The sequence below is a fragment of the Trachymyrmex cornetzi genome, unplaced genomic scaffold, assembly GCF_001594075.2.
Source record: "Trachymyrmex cornetzi isolate Tcor2-1 unplaced genomic scaffold, Tcor1.1 scaffold23, whole genome shotgun sequence".
Classification (NCBI taxonomy): Eukaryota; Metazoa; Arthropoda; class Insecta; order Hymenoptera; family Formicidae; genus Trachymyrmex; species Trachymyrmex cornetzi.
Window position 1 is genome coordinate 3,699,197 of NW_017296956.1, and position 16,305 is coordinate 3,715,501.

Here is a 16,305-nt window from a genome sequence, read left to right on the forward strand (position 1 = left end):
TTAATAGTATTACATACTCTCTAAATTTTTTAGAATAAAATCTCTAAAGAGTGAAAATTGTGCCAGTCTTGAAAGAGAATGGCTCAATTTTCAACCTTTAAGAGTGAGAGTTCACTCTATGGAGTGATAATTCATTGTAAAAATTTTAGATAGTGAGCTTTTTTGAAAAAAAGAAACAAATCTATTTAATTTGCAAAACTCGATAAGCTATAAAATTATTGTCAATATCGTATTAATCAAACTCTCGCTCGTTTTCTCTTCAGGAAGTTGCAAACCTGTATTTGCTAACCGCGCACTACGCAGTTTATTTACTCTATCAAGCGTTTACGTACATATATGTACAAAGGAAAAATTAGGAGTGTTGGGTTAAAAGGTAGATCTCATCAAGGCGGTGGACATTAATTGCGCAAAAACCGTTATACGTCACAATACATGATTATTGCGCGACTTACCGCGGCGGTGGGATGCTGCGACCGAGAAATGAAATAAATTGATTAATTAATCACAATCACTGTAACAGAGATCTACACGCGCATTTCATCTCTTATATTTCTACTAAATACCATACCATCAAAATGAAAAAAAAAAAAGATCATTTGTAATCGTCTCAGATCACCCTTGAACGATCAAAATTATAATAAACAGCGCAGATTGTAACATTTTTTGTGAACAATGTAATTTTAGAAAACGAAAAAAATCATAAAGTATTTAAAATAAAGAAAATTGTTTGCACAATAAATAAATACAAAAATAAATACATAATATAAAACCATGATAACGCTTTAAAAAATATAAAGTTTTTATCCTTACCTGTTTGGGTTCGTGCGGGCGCGCAGAGGTGCACCTGGTTTTAATTTTGCGCTGGGATATTGTGATAGGTATGTCATCATCGACATTTCATCGATGTTTGGATTCACCATCTCTTCGGGTTTAATGAGCTGCAACGAAAATGACATAATTTATGGAACGCTTCTTAGCCGTGGGATTAAAAATTAATTTATCGATATTGATATCTTCTAATTTTTATGCCATTATATTAACTCTTAATTAGCTCTTTTTTTCGCAGATAATCTTCAATTAAAATATAATCCATCAAATTAAATCTACTTTAATAACATCTTAAGAAGTTAGCAGTATAGCATATAATTAATAAAGTCTAGTGTAGTATTAATTAATCAAGTCTAGCCTTCTTTAATTCGTTTAAAATCGAATGAATTGTAATATATAATATTGCAGCAAACCTGAGGAATATTGAGCCAGTCATCAGCGAGGCCCATCGCTTCGGACGCGTTCTGGACCGCATCTTTCGGGTTCCAATCCCGCCAATCCGGGCAAAGGCCAGGTGCGACCGCGTCAACAAGCGCACCCACCGCGCGGCCGTCGTTCCAATCGGAGGTAAAGTTCGAGATCGGCAGATCCGGTACCTTCGACTGGATCCAGTGCATCAGCCTTTGCTTCGGGGTAGCGCCTTTGTCCTCGCCGTCGTCGCCTTCCCACATGGGCATAGAGATCGAATAGTGCAGGATCAGGGTCCATATTAAACCGAGAATCAACTTTAATTTACAGTCTACGATGTCGGAAGAATCTGCGAAATAAATGAGAGAAGAAAGATTAATCTTCTGCGTAAGCAAGCTCCATATAAAGCTCTTTTACAAAAATTCAATTTAATACTAGCCAACTTAATATTGAAAATTACTTAAAAGCACTAAAGAACAGTGTTTTTAATACAAAAGAAGTAATTAATCACTACTTTCCAATATTAAATTTCTGTAAGAGTAAACTACATATTCTGTTGTTGGATAGGTAATGTTGAAACATTGGCCGTAATTCAAAATGTGTTATGTTTATGAACGCTTTTTCTTAATTTTTAGCAGCATCGATTAACAAAAGATTGTTATTAGCGAAAGATTAAATTTTACTATAATATTTAATGTAAAGATTTCTTCTTATTTTATGATACTGCGAAATAAGTTCACAAGTTTAGAGAGAAGAAATCTTATTTTAAAATTGCTATCACATTCCTAAATACGCACGGTATGAGTCATACTTAATTCATAAAAATACAATTGTCAGCTCAAAATTTATTATTCATGAGTGAGTAACTTCCTTTCTTTCGCGAAGAGATTTCACTGATTGAGTTTTCCTTCCAGTTGCGTAAAGTCTTATTATTCATCCGTAGATCGATCACCGCTCAATTATCCGATATGAGTAAGATCGAGTGGGCGTTATTAAAGAAATATTTTGCCACAATGCATTTATGGAATCAAGATGTCGCGTTCTTTCACAATGCGTGTCTGGAAACAACATTAACGAAAAAACGTTGCGTGTTTACGCAACGAAAGTGCTAATAGATCTTCAACGAGTAATGATTCACATGTTGAGCGATTGCCAACCGATCACGAATACCTGCAGAATTTATTTTTTTTTAATTTTATATGGAATGGTATTTTAATTATAGTTAATATAAACTTTTGACAAAGCTCCGTCTAATAAAATTTAAAAGCAGAACATAAATGTTATTAGAATATGTATTGTTAAACATGTAGGTACAATATTATTAAAATACGGAAATGTGCGCGGAAGTAACGAATTAAAGTAAACAATTTGATTTCTTCGGTATAAAAAACGTTCTCACTAATTATCTTAAGAGAGAACTAATAATTGGTTTCAGTTGAAATAATCAACTTGTAAATAAATCAGCAGCGATATTCAACTACGCCCAAGAGAAACACGACAAATGTATGTCTTTCTTCTACAGCAACAGATCATTTTGATCCAAAGCAACAAATTTTGGACTTGTCTATATGATTAGTACTATAAGGTTCTAAATTGTAAAGAAAAAATTTTGAACCTTTCTCTATCAATCGTCCTAAATTGAAGGTTTACTTGCGTTCTTACTTCAAACAGGACACTTTAAAACTTGGATGTTTTCATAGCTGTAGTTAATAGTTAATCAAACACATAAACAGTCGAAGTTTTCAGTCTGATAATGAAGATTTGTCTCTGACAAAAAATTTCTAAAATTAATCAGCAATTTTTAATTAATTTAAAGATAGCCAATAATATTTTTTATTACACAATTTTTTTATATAATACGTTGGTAATTCAAACATGCAATATGCATGCGTGTCATTTCGCGCGTATAAACAGCTGCGACGCGTCACCCTTTTGACATGTTTTCCACGAGAGTAAAAGCAACTCTTGCGATTGTCGTAGATCTCTTAAGAATAATGCTGAAGATGCACTCGGTTGTGCAAATTTAGTCGAATCCGAGTGGCCGCGGTTATTTTTGTCATCCTCCGGCATTCGACATTGTCCCCTCGATGAAGTTCGTGTTGTTCACGCGTCGGGGAATCGCCATCGGTGACGATTCATCTGGACTATTTTCAGCAATTACCGAGAGCTAACCAAGTGATGTCAGCAAAAACGTAGTTATCGCGATCGTGACACGCGAACCGGCCAAGCGCCAGCTAATTCACCCCGTGACGCCAAACTTCCGAGCTTATCGTTCGGTCTTCCACCTTACACTTCACAGCTTTCTATCTTACGAACAATGAACCAAGTAAAAACTAGTATATCCTTATATCGTAATCAAAAAGTAATCTTCTAAAATGTCTAAAGATAAAAGAGATATTATTTTTTATATTACATTATCTTATATTATAAAAATAATACCTAATAAAAAAATAATAATATTCAGATATTATTCTCAAAATATAATAATGATGCACGATAGCACTTTCAAAACTTGATTGTTGACATTTTGATAATGTTAGGTCTACATACTCTACTTCTACAATGCATAATGAAAGAACAATGCATGCTTTCGTACCTTACAACGTTACCTGATGACGTGAATAATGTGCATGAAAAAAAAAGAGTAAAATGCAAAACGCTTTTGTTTGAACACACGAAATGGATACCCATTGTCGAAGTCTCTCCTTCGAGTCACACTTTACTCGACCGCAATGCAAAAGTGTATTCGTATGCTTACAGATGAGCTCGTCTGCAGCTACAGAGAAAACTTTCAGTACGCATATAGCACAAAATTTTACCGTGAAAAAAATAAGCGAATTATTCGATAATTTCAATGATATATTGTTATTTTATTTAAACGAACAATTAATTTCATACAAATTGAACTTTCTTTATTTAGAAATTCTTTAATACAACTTAAAAATTGGATTTTAAATAATTGTGCAAAATGCAAGTTTTATATCAACTATAACTAATTAGTTGATTCTTTATTATACAGAACGTAAAAGTTTTGAAAATTTTGTAATAAAACGCTAATAAAACTGGTATTGAGAATTACTTCTCCTGTACATTTTCCATTCATTCTTTTTCAGCAAGTAATATTTCACTTGTCATCGCATCTTAACAAACAATAAAGTCGACGAAACATTCCTTTCGGTACTAGGTAATGGATGTGTTTGCTTCTAATGTTGTAGATGCTATACGTCTTCATAAGGAATGATTGTTGCAGTGAGATAAAATCTTTCGTGCCAATTATTTTTAAACGTAATACAAGAAACGTAGAAAATAATAGAGCTCTTTTTATTATTTCACATCAATATCAATTTATTATAAAATTGTTCAAAATTTATTTAAAAATTTTTAACGGTATCTTAATGTCTTAACAAATAATGATAACTAACTTGATAATCGTTAACATTTTATTGTTAGCGATTATAAAAAGGTCAAAAAACAAGAATATTTGGATGAAGCCAAAAAAATTTATCATAAACAGAAATTCTATTTAGTCTCACTAAAATGCCATTTTTGTTGAGTTTTTTATTGATTTAAATATTTTAATCAATGCATTACGTAATTAATAGCACAATGTACCTTTATATCTAGCTGCAAAAAGTTGTATTACAGAAAAGTTATATCGCTATTGATTATCTTCAAATGTTTCACAATTCATATGAATCAGTAAAAAATATTTTACAACGTTTTACAATTCATAGGAATCAGTAAAAAAAATCATTCAAAAATCAATCAAATATATATGGGCAGTTACCAGAGACTTTAAATTTTATATCGTTCGCAGAACGGTAGTAAAAATTTATTTCTTCGTCGTATTAACGAGACGACCATTCGAGCACTTGCACGTGAATAGCGAGCTTCACAGTTGATTTCGGTGACGTAATAAATATACCGTCTAGTTCTCATCATACATATATGATAAAATCTTCTAACAGAAACCGAAAATAGAATTAATCGTAAGTTCCAAGAACCCGAGAATTATTCTTTAAAAAAAAGAAAGGATCAGAATTCACGGATCCAGAAACGGGCCATCTTTATTACTCTTTCATCTGGCCCCGACAGTAGTCGGAGTGATCTATTCTCGGATCGAGAATCTTTGTTGTGTAAAACGAGACTCCCAAATGGATTCTTCGAGAACGGCGTTTCCGGCGATGTTTGAATTCGATAAGAGAAACGAGCAAAATAGAACCGAATTAGGATAAAACGTATAAATTTTGCCATTTCCAAATTTTCACAAAAATAGTACTGAAGATATGTAAACAAAAGCGAAAAATTGAATCGCAGCAGGTACATATTTCAGATGAAAACTGCAATGACCAATTTAATTTATCTGTCGTATGTATACTCAATTATCTTGGCTTGGAACCATTAAAACTTAAAAGTGATTTAATAATTAAGGAAGTTTTTGCGTTTGATGAATATAAGACAAGTCTATAATATAAATGTAAATGTAATACAAAAATTAATCATATCAACAATATCTAAAAGAAGTTCATTGACTTTTACCGTAACGTTGAAGATATTTAATTCTAAATTTATATAATTTTATGTTGTAAATAAACGTATAATCTTATTCTACGGATATTTTCTGTCAAATTAAGACACTTACATATAAAATAGAAAAATAAATATATATTATAATTACAAGGTAAACACTTATTCGGGTAAAATTTCACCTAAATTGATAATTTGACAGAAATTTATATTCTTTAATGAAGAAAAATCAAGAATAATTGTCAAATGAACGTATCCGTAAAATAAAAGTTATAAGATGCTCATGTGTGTTGTGTACATCAAATGAGAATCTCATAACTTTTATTTTAAAAATAATAACACATAAAATTAACAATAATTATATATAATGGCATTATAGCGAATTATATATTGAGATAATGTTTTTTATATTATTATTTTAATCGCTTTACACAATGTTACGAATAAATTCTATTGAAGAAGGAATTAATGCAAGAACCTGCTTAACAAGTAAAGACTCATATGTCATCGATTTCCTTTTATTTTAAAGGTAACATGCAATATTATAAATAGTTCGATTACAAGACATTGAGTCACTTGTTAATTTAAAAGACTCAGCTGAATATTACATACTGCCCAAGACGTTTTCAACGGATACGTCTTCCACGGCGAGTTTAGACGATGACGTCATTGATTCTCGAGAGATTACCTCACTGAACAGAGAGAATGCTGATCTCCGTTAAAAAGATTTACTCTTTTTGATCAAAGGTATGCGATCGACGTTCGTCAATCATATCAGTATGGCAGTATATTATTCTATACTTATATCAACGAAATTGCATTTTAAATGTAAGTTTAAAATTTTTCGACCAGATAATTGCAGTATTTCCAGTCACTTTTGAATTATTTTTTATTATTATAACTTTTTATATTAACTAACGGTTTTATAATGACTATTTTACACGAACTAAATAAATTGTGTAATTAATATTAATTTATATATTATATATATATATTTACACATTATATTAAATAGTTATAAGCATAATAATGAAATATTTTTGTTTAGCTTAAAATTAAAATATTTGCAATTTTGTTATATAGCTATTGAACAACTTATATCTAAAATACTCTCAAACATTTTGAGAGCAAATTTCATTCTAAAGAGTGACACTCTTAGAGATTGAAAATTGAGTCACTCTTTTTTCTGACTGGCTCAATTTTCTGCAATCTTTAGAGTAAGCGTCCACTCCAAAAAATTTAGAGAGTAAATATTGAGTCTGAATTTGTGAAACAACTATGTATATAATTCCAAATTTTTAGTGCCTATGAAGTACTAAAAATGAAGGAGACAAATGAAAGAAACTGATACATAATTTAAAGCTCAATATTTATTTTCTTGCGAGATATTTCTCATAAGCACGTGAAAATGTGGTGAACAAACATATTTCGGCAATCATCGGAAATCCGAGTTAATGCGCCTATACCGAAGTTAGTCCCCACTTTTAGAATTAACATATTCTGAGAATTGTGCTGAATTATGCTAGATTTGTGCATTCTGTTGGACTGACAAAAAAATTGTTAGTTTTTCATTTGTTAACGCATTTTTCGTATTAATATTCGAGCACAATGCAGCATAAACCTAGCACAATTCACACAGCACAATTCTCAAAATACTTTAATCCTAAAAGTGGAGGGCTAACTTCGTGCAGGCAGTTAATGCGGGGCTATACTCTCGCGCGATTGCGTATGGAAAATAGTCGTTTAATGTCAAGGTTGCATGCGAGAGTGAAAGTAATCGCTCCCAATACACAGTAAATTATGCGCGGAAATACTGTAATTACGTAAACAGCATTGTCTTCATATTTATAATTTTCTATCAAGTTATATCTGACCGGGAAAAAAATTTTCGACAAGAAATAATTAACGCTTTTAACACTCTATCTATATCAAAGATGAAAGATTATGTATGAAAAATATAAGTGAGTTTTTTAATAATATATATTATCCATAATTTAAGCGCAAATTTCATATATAAAGATGCATAACATATTTTGCTCGTCTTAAAAACATTTTAAATTATATCGAAATTTATAAATAACTAAATTTTAAACTTTCCTTTTTTACGATTTATTAAATAAATCTTGTATTGTGTTATAAATTATTCATGTAACACATTTTTCTATAGCCACATAATTTTTCGAAATGTCTTTCGTATATAAACATCTAATAAATACTTTATAAAACTCATCGAAATATTAATACCTTTATTAACTTTCTCATATTAATGTTCCAGAGAGGTAGCTTGTGAGAAAACAGAATCGAAAAAATGCCGAGAATCATTTCCGCTCAATGACAGAGATGCATATTTGATCAGCAAGGATAAGAGACGGATGAGAATTGATCACGTAATAAATGCGAAGAAAGAGATCCGAGGTACCAAGGCGAGCTTGACCTTCACCCGGTCTACGTGGTCCCGCTTACTTTTCTTCTTTTGCTCCTCGGTGGGCCCCACGAGACACATCCCGAGCCTGTTTCACGGTGCCCCTCGCATATAATAGCACGAGCGTGGCTTCCGTTGATATTCGATAACCGGCCGGCTTTAATGCCGCAGTTCTGCGATTAGGTCTTGACCGAGATTGCGACGGTTGAAAATCAGACATACTAGTTTTCTGACTAATGATACAAACTTTTTGCAAAGGTCTCAAGTACTGTAAGCAAAAAAACTGCCACCATGCATGCTTGACGTTCAGGTTCCATTAGTGTAAGATGAGAATTCTGAATTGACGAAATGGATAAAACAATGAACTATTTAAACGCTGATCAAATCCATCTTTCTGCTTATCTATTGGAGGTTTTCGTCGTGTAAATATATACATATATAAATATAAATATAAATATATACATTTATATATATATATATATAATGGTGAGAATTAAAAAATCTCTAAACTTTAAATTTTATCAAAATTGATTTTTAATCATTTTATCTTATTTTTTTTATAAAGAAACTTTTTTCTTTAAATTTTAAGAATAGTAACATTTGTAAAAGTAAATATAGATGCCATTAATAATAATATATTTAATAAATAATTTAAAACAAATATATAAAAAGAACATTTATTGGGTAAATAAATGTTATTCTGTGAAATATAGATAGTTTGTATTTTCAAGGCTAGTATGTGTATATTGAAGAGTGTATGTTCATATGAAATTAACAATTTGATAGATTAGTTACGAATAAAAGCGAAACAGTTTTTACACATTTTTAGAGATTTAAATATAATGCCATACATCGCAAATTCAAAATGATATCTATCCTTTTACTTTCTACCTATAGATCCATCAAGGTCAATAAATTGGAGTAACGAATAAATGAACGATTTTTCAGATCTGTAGAAAAAGATTGTTTTTGAAAATCTTTGTCACGAAACATGTTTATGCATTTATACATTACATATATTCATCAGCACGTTTTACTCTTGCGATATACCAATTGCATATTGGACAACATAGTGACATCATCGATGATATATTCAATTGCGTCACTAACCAGTCGAATATCTTGTTCAAGGATGCGACAAACTGTAATAATACCGTCGAGTAAGTAATCGAATCGTCAATCTTCCAATACAAATATATAAGACCTCAAAATTATACGATATTAACATTTTGCAAATGAGCAATTACTTATTTCACAATATTTGATGCTTTATTCACAAACCAAAAATGAAGGTTCCTTCACAACCGAAATGTCAGTCGAGAGACACTATTGGCTTTCTAGATTCTTCTTTTAAACCTTGTGTTCATGATGCTAGAACTCGATCAGAATTCTCGGATCGTGACATGTGTAGCCAATGAACTTACAGTTTGTACAGAAAACCGGCAAGTTGATTGACTACACATTCTCGATCCGAGAACTCGAACAAGGCTTAACAAGTGATTACAAATGTTCACGTGATCAAACCCTGATACTACAAACTCAATAAACCATTTAAATTTCATCGAAAATTTTGAAAACTTGTTTTCTCTCTCATATATTTTCGACATTCAATTTTAGATATTTTTTATTTCAATTTTACAAATTAGAATTTCGTTAAATAAAATGTATTAAAATAGAATCCATTGTCTTACATGCATTTTTAAAACTTACAAAACTTGTAAATAATTAGATCTTAAAGAATATCAATGTTGTAATGTTCTTGTGTTTAGAACAAAATTTGTTCTATATTCCTTAAAAGGAATGAATAAATATTGATATGACATGAAAAAGATGTCTTATATATTAAATGTCTGCATCAATTAATTTAATTTGCGTCTTTTATTATAGCGAAACTTTTAATCAGATTTAGACGAACAGGATTTAACGACCGATGATGTAACGTTAGTTTGTTCACCCGCAAAAAGTACGTGAACAGCATTATCCCATCGCTACTCTCTGGTTTTCCGGGGTAGCCCGAGCGAGCGTCATCGATCCACAACCCTCTCGCTATGCTCTACAATTGCTTTTATTTTGCTCGATGCAACCCACGTTCTAAAATGTTGATCCCGAATTTGAAAGCAGGAATGCAGAAATATTCTACATATTATTTAGCTGCGCACGTTTCATCTAATGATAAAGAAATATTTTACCACGAGATTTCGCTACATGTCAAAATTGTTTGTTCTCTAATTGTCATAGTATTGATAGAAGTTCAAGTCTGTCTTTAAAACAGCGAAATTAAATAATTATTTAATATACATATAGAAGAATTAGAGTAACTGCCCCAAATATTTTCTCGACTTTGTAATCGCGATCGAACGTACAAACCTTGATCAAATCTTAATTGATATCACACTGCAAATATTTTCTTTACGCGTTATCGATCAGATCTATAACAATCTCCACGTGTAAGTAAAACGCACGATTAATTATTTGACGACGCATGTTCTCAAATTTTGTCGACGAATCACTGTTTATAGCTTTCGACTACATTTTTTATCGTGCAAACAAGTACGTATTTGAAATGGATATTACAGATTTCGCTTAGTAATTATGTTAATTTTAATTCATTTAAAACTAAAATTACATTCTATATTTATAATATGATTATAATAAACTTCGTAATAAGCGAAAGATCGCAACTAAAAAACTTAAATCGTTTCACGAAAATAAATAAATCAAAAATTACTGAAGCATTCTTTAAAATTTCTTTCAAGATTATGTATATATTATGCACCGCGTGTAATTTTTCTTCCAAAGTCAATATTTCAATTTTCCACAGATAATGGATAATTACATTTACTTTTACATTTAATTGTCATAGTTTCTAATTATTTTTATAACATCATTTGTATTGTATCATTGTATCTACTAATTTAAATAATATTTCTCATTAAGCGAAAAGTGTGACATACTATTAAATTAAAATAAATGGATGACACAAATTAACATTGAGATATCCAATTATTAATAAATTCGTCACTACTATAATATATATTAAAACATTATTTATACATAATTATTTTATTAAATAAAAATTTAGAATAATAATTCTTATATAAGGTAAACAGTGATTGGACATCTACCTATATCCGAACACTCATACAAGACTTATTATTATTAATTTCAAATGTTTTTTCTATCACAATATATTATAATTTATAATTGTATCTAAAAATTATTTTAAAAAGCACTTGAAATTAATAATCATATAAATATTAACGAAGTTAAATGTCCGGACATAGATTTATACCCGATTACTGGGACGTTTACTTTATGTATGTAAGGAAAAAAAGTATCTTTCCTACTGTTTCTTTCATACTGTTTACATCTACAGTGTATTGCTCGTGTACGTAAATAAACTCAAAATAAAATCGCAGCGTTTAAATTTTAACTTCATTACAAGTATAATTTTACGTATTAATTCGAACAATTTTTATTGATAATTATTTGCACACAAATTCCCTTGAATTCTTTAAAAAACTATGAATTCCTGACGTGCAAAAATCTACGGATCGATAAGTCCAATCTACGCAGAATCCGTGAAACGACGCAGACTCTGTTCACGTCACTCGCGGTAATCGTAACTACCACGTGGTGGTGTAACGTACCGAGAGACTCGTAATGTAAAAACCTGAACATTATAATTAAAAAGTCCGAAAATCGACTAAAAACTAGAAAGTACTTGTTAGAATAAGTTTTTGGAATTTACTCATTAGAATAAATTTTTGTCGAATATTACATAAATAGATATATTATTCCCTAAACATCTGTTTAAGGAATAACATATCTATTGTTTCTGTGAATTTTATGTATTAATTAACATCGAAATTGAATATGGCATAATCATAGCAAATAAGTGTTTTAATAGACAACGATTGTTTTAATGATTATTAAAATTATTTTATCTGAAAATGGAAAATAACGTGGCAATTATTATTTTTTAAAATTACCGCCTCTTTCTGATCTTTAATAAAAAGAACAAAACTACATACGGCACTGCAGTTATCACAATTTAATCATTTACAGATATTTTTTAGAATAATTAAGGAAATAAAACGTTGTCATTTCCTAAATTAATTATTTTTCCTACTAATAAGTATACCGTATTGGCATTATATTGCACTATTCACGATCAATCAATTGGATTCTTCCTACGAAGACAGGACGAATCTATTCTGCGACGTGTAGGATCCACCATGCACATGGGATTACTCACCGATATTAACAAGCCTGATGCCTTCGTCCTCCAAAAACTTAAGAGCGACGGACACGTTCTCCAGCTTCTGAGAACGAAAGGTGGGCCGCTGGTTGTGTTTCGGCAGCCGCTTTTGCGAGAGCACCTCGATGAGACTCACCAGCTGGAGACCGTCAGACAGATCGCATTCCAGGTCGCCGATGTGCTTGTTCGCCACCTTCAACCGCTCGTTCGCCCATCTCGTGAAGGTGTTCTGTTGAATTCGCTTCCACTGCGCGTCCTCGGCCAGCTCGCGCTCGAACATCTCGTCCTCCTCCTCCTCGCCGGCGGAGTTCTCGCACTTAACTGACTTATCATTCTCATTCATTTTATCGGCTGGTCCGCTGCTACGCTCTCACGGATAAGGGTGGTGGGGTGCGCGCCCCTGTGTTAGTGCCTAAGGATCACAAGTGTTGGTAGTTACGAGTGTTATCGGTGACGTAGACAAAATGTAGCTGTGTTGGTGACTCGAGAAGTAGCGATGGGCACAAACAAGAAATCAAGATTTTGAACGTGTATTGGAAATACTCGTGAATACATGTACAATGTACACCCTGAAAAAAGAAGTGTTTAATTTTTAAATAAAATGTTTTATTCTCTTATTTTCACTTTTTGAACACTCAAATTAAGACATTTTACTTTTAAACTTTTTCAATAAACAAAACACTATAGCTGCTTTCCATTTACACCGATTCTCAGATAATTCTCACTTGTGACGTCATAACTTAGTTGAATGCCTTTTGCATTCTGACAAGTGAGATTCAACTGAGTTTTTACTCATAATCTGCACAAGATCGAGACCGTGCACTTTAGGGAGTCTCGTAAACTCACTTCAAAGTGAGGTTCTAAACCTGTCTCTGATGAAAATAAAAATCGGAGTATAAGTCGAATATAATGAGAGAGAAAAACGGATGATGAAGGTAAATTTTACCCCCACAACCGACTTTTCACCAATCTGCGTTCGATGTCAAAGCACTGTTACCCGTATGAGGATTCGGGCTAACAGAAGTGTAAACAAAACTTTTAGAAGGCGAAAATTGGAACAACGAAATGTAAAAGAAGCATTTACGCTCCGATTTTTATTTTCATCAGGGATGTTAACATGTGATAACTTTTTACCAAAGTAAGCAAGTAGTGACGTCATTAATCTGAGTATAAAATACTCAGACTCACTTCAGACTCAGTTTTACTTGTATGTAAATGAAAAGCAACTTATACGTTTGAATTCAAAATTGTTTAAGTTTTAAATTCGAATACATAGTGTTTTGTTTATTAAAAAAGTTTCGTACTAAAACATCTAAATGTTTAAAAAATAAAGAATAAGAATGAAACACTTAAATATCTTAAAATTAAACACTTTTTTGAGTGCACGTGTAATTAATATATCCGTGTTTCAATCCATATGATTTTTAAGGAGGTAGTCGAGTAAATTGAAAATTTTACGAAAATTCTAAAAAAAATTAGCATATGTTGATCGTATGCATAACAATCGTTCCTTAAAATTTCAGATGTCGTAGCCACAGGATAAGCGAAATATTTCGTTTCAAAGTTCACGAATTTAACATGTAAGCCCTATTCCATGCCGTCATGAAACGCACTTAAATTTGATATGAAAGGGATCGGAATTTACGAACTTTTTAAAACACTGATATGTGTATATAATAATGTTAGCAATGATATAAACAAAATTGGTGACTCGTAGCCACATACTTTTTTAATAAAAGCGATATGAAAATAATGATATTCGTCAGAAGAAGAGGGGGTTGCGTACATGTGGCAACGTCGCTCGTCGATTCAACCGAACGGAATCTCCCACATGGCATATTATGACACATCATACATAACCAAAACAAGTGTTTTTCTGAATTATGCGGATAAAATATTGTAAAAAAAATGGAATATGAATTATAAGTTACAGTGATAGGTATGTTTTGGGAAACAGGACGTTGCCACATCTTTGTCAACACGAATGGTACAGGACAATGAGAGTGTGCGTGAAGCGATCTCATTGGTCAACGCTGTATCATTGCATCAAAAAGTTTAACCGTTTGTACACAAATTAACTTTTGGAAATGACTGTCACTCGACTACCTCCTTAATACACGAGTACACGAGTACTGAAATACGCGAATATACGTGCATCGAAATTTACGCCGTAAATGTGTTTAAATATTCAGATATCTTAATTGTTATACACTAATAATTACACAAAATAAAATACGAATACGTTACATGTGCACCCGTACATTTCAATACACTTGTAATCGTATATTGAAATATATGAATATACGTGCCTTTTACCTTCCTTGGGGATGTATTTCTTAGAAATGGAATATCTTATACCATGTGGAACTGACTTTCTGGGTTAAAGCGGCATCTATACAGTGAAATTTTAGAGCGATTTAAACTTTAAACCTACGCGATGAGCGACGAGCGATATCCAATGAAAGCTCTGCTTTTTGTCACGTGACGATGTTTGCTTTGGCAGAGCTCTGATTGGATATCGCTCGTCGCTCGTCGCTCATCGCTCATCGCGTCTGATGTGCAGTAGGCATAAGCCTAATAAGTAAGAAATTGAGAATAAGTGAGAAATTGACCACAATCAAATGCCATGTGAGAAGAATAATCGACTGTGATTTGCAATTTTTTACTCTCACTTTTTCCACAGAGTTTACTCCGCTTATTGTAGACCAGACCCAAGGCTTAAAGTTTAAGTTTTACATTTTAAAATTCCATTAGATGCAGCTTGAGGTTATTCATTGTTATTTTGATATCTAAATCTTTGATGTCAAAATTACGATAAATAAAATCAGTTTACTGCCTGGCTTATTTGTTGATATATCAACTGATATTCGGATTCACGTGCGAATTTAATTTAGATTGTTGAATTTATTTTGATTCTGCAATGAATATTCAAACAAAATTTTATAACTCATTAGTTTTTAATTTAATTTCATTATTATTGTTAATTAAATTAATTCAAAAACATGTTGATTTTCTATTTTTGGAAAATTGAAATAAGCGAAAATATAAATAAAATTTATAACAGATAATAGACCTGCTAGTTTATGTAAGTACAACAAAAGTCTATTTAATTGTTATATAACATTATAATATGTCAGAGAAACATTGTTTTAATCGTTTACCGAACATTTTAGAGAAAATTGTTTAAAGTTATTTCATACAAGTGATCAATTTTATTAAACTATGAATAGCAGTCTTAATTGAGTTCTTCAATTCTTTTTTAGATAAATAATCCACGCAAAAATTTAAACATATTTACATTTACTTAAAAAGTTTACGTAAAAAGACATAAAAATAAAATATATATACTTTCATTATTATTCACCATTTATTGATTTTTTCATTTATGTATTTATTTGAAAATTAGTAACAGACATCGAAGTTGCTCGAAAGAGTATTGTGACCATCACTAGCACGAACACGCACACATGCGCAAAAGAAGAGGTGGACGTTGGTGAACTTACCTGCACACGTGTGCCGGCAAATCGAACGCACCTTCCTTAGTATGGGTGCGTGCGTGCGCGTGTGTGTGTGGGATGCTGACAAGGGATCAGCTGGAGCAACTCCGTTTCTGCTGATGAGTCGTCGGGTATACGTTCACCAGCGGAGATCACTTCAAATTACTCAGGATGCGTTTGTCGAGAAGCTTTTCTTGATAGCGTCGTCTCCTTGAAGGGCCTTTTCAGTCGCTCGTCCTGATTCACAGCGACGATTCACCTGCATAATAAAATGTCGTGATTAAAAAAGATTGCCAACGTTCAAATTGATCGAATGTGACATAAGACGTTTCGACGTAAAATAAAATCGAAATCGATAAAAC

General features: G+C 31.8%; 1 protein-coding gene across 1 annotated transcript in view; it reads right to left on the minus strand.

Moving 5' to 3' along the window:
- cher (filamin A protein cher) overlaps nucleotides 1-16,105 on the minus strand; it is a 51,653-nt gene extending 35,548 nt beyond the window's left edge. The window contains 5 exon segments of the mRNA XM_018506838.1: nucleotides 453-467; nucleotides 811-938; nucleotides 1,242-1,585; nucleotides 12,444-12,858; nucleotides 15,950-16,105. Of these exon segments, the coding sequence (XP_018362340.1) occupies nucleotides 453-467; nucleotides 811-938; nucleotides 1,242-1,585; nucleotides 12,444-12,789 (833 nt within the window). The 5' untranslated portion in view covers nucleotides 12,790-12,858; nucleotides 15,950-16,105.
- Between the last annotated feature and the right edge of the window lie 200 nt (nucleotides 16,106-16,305).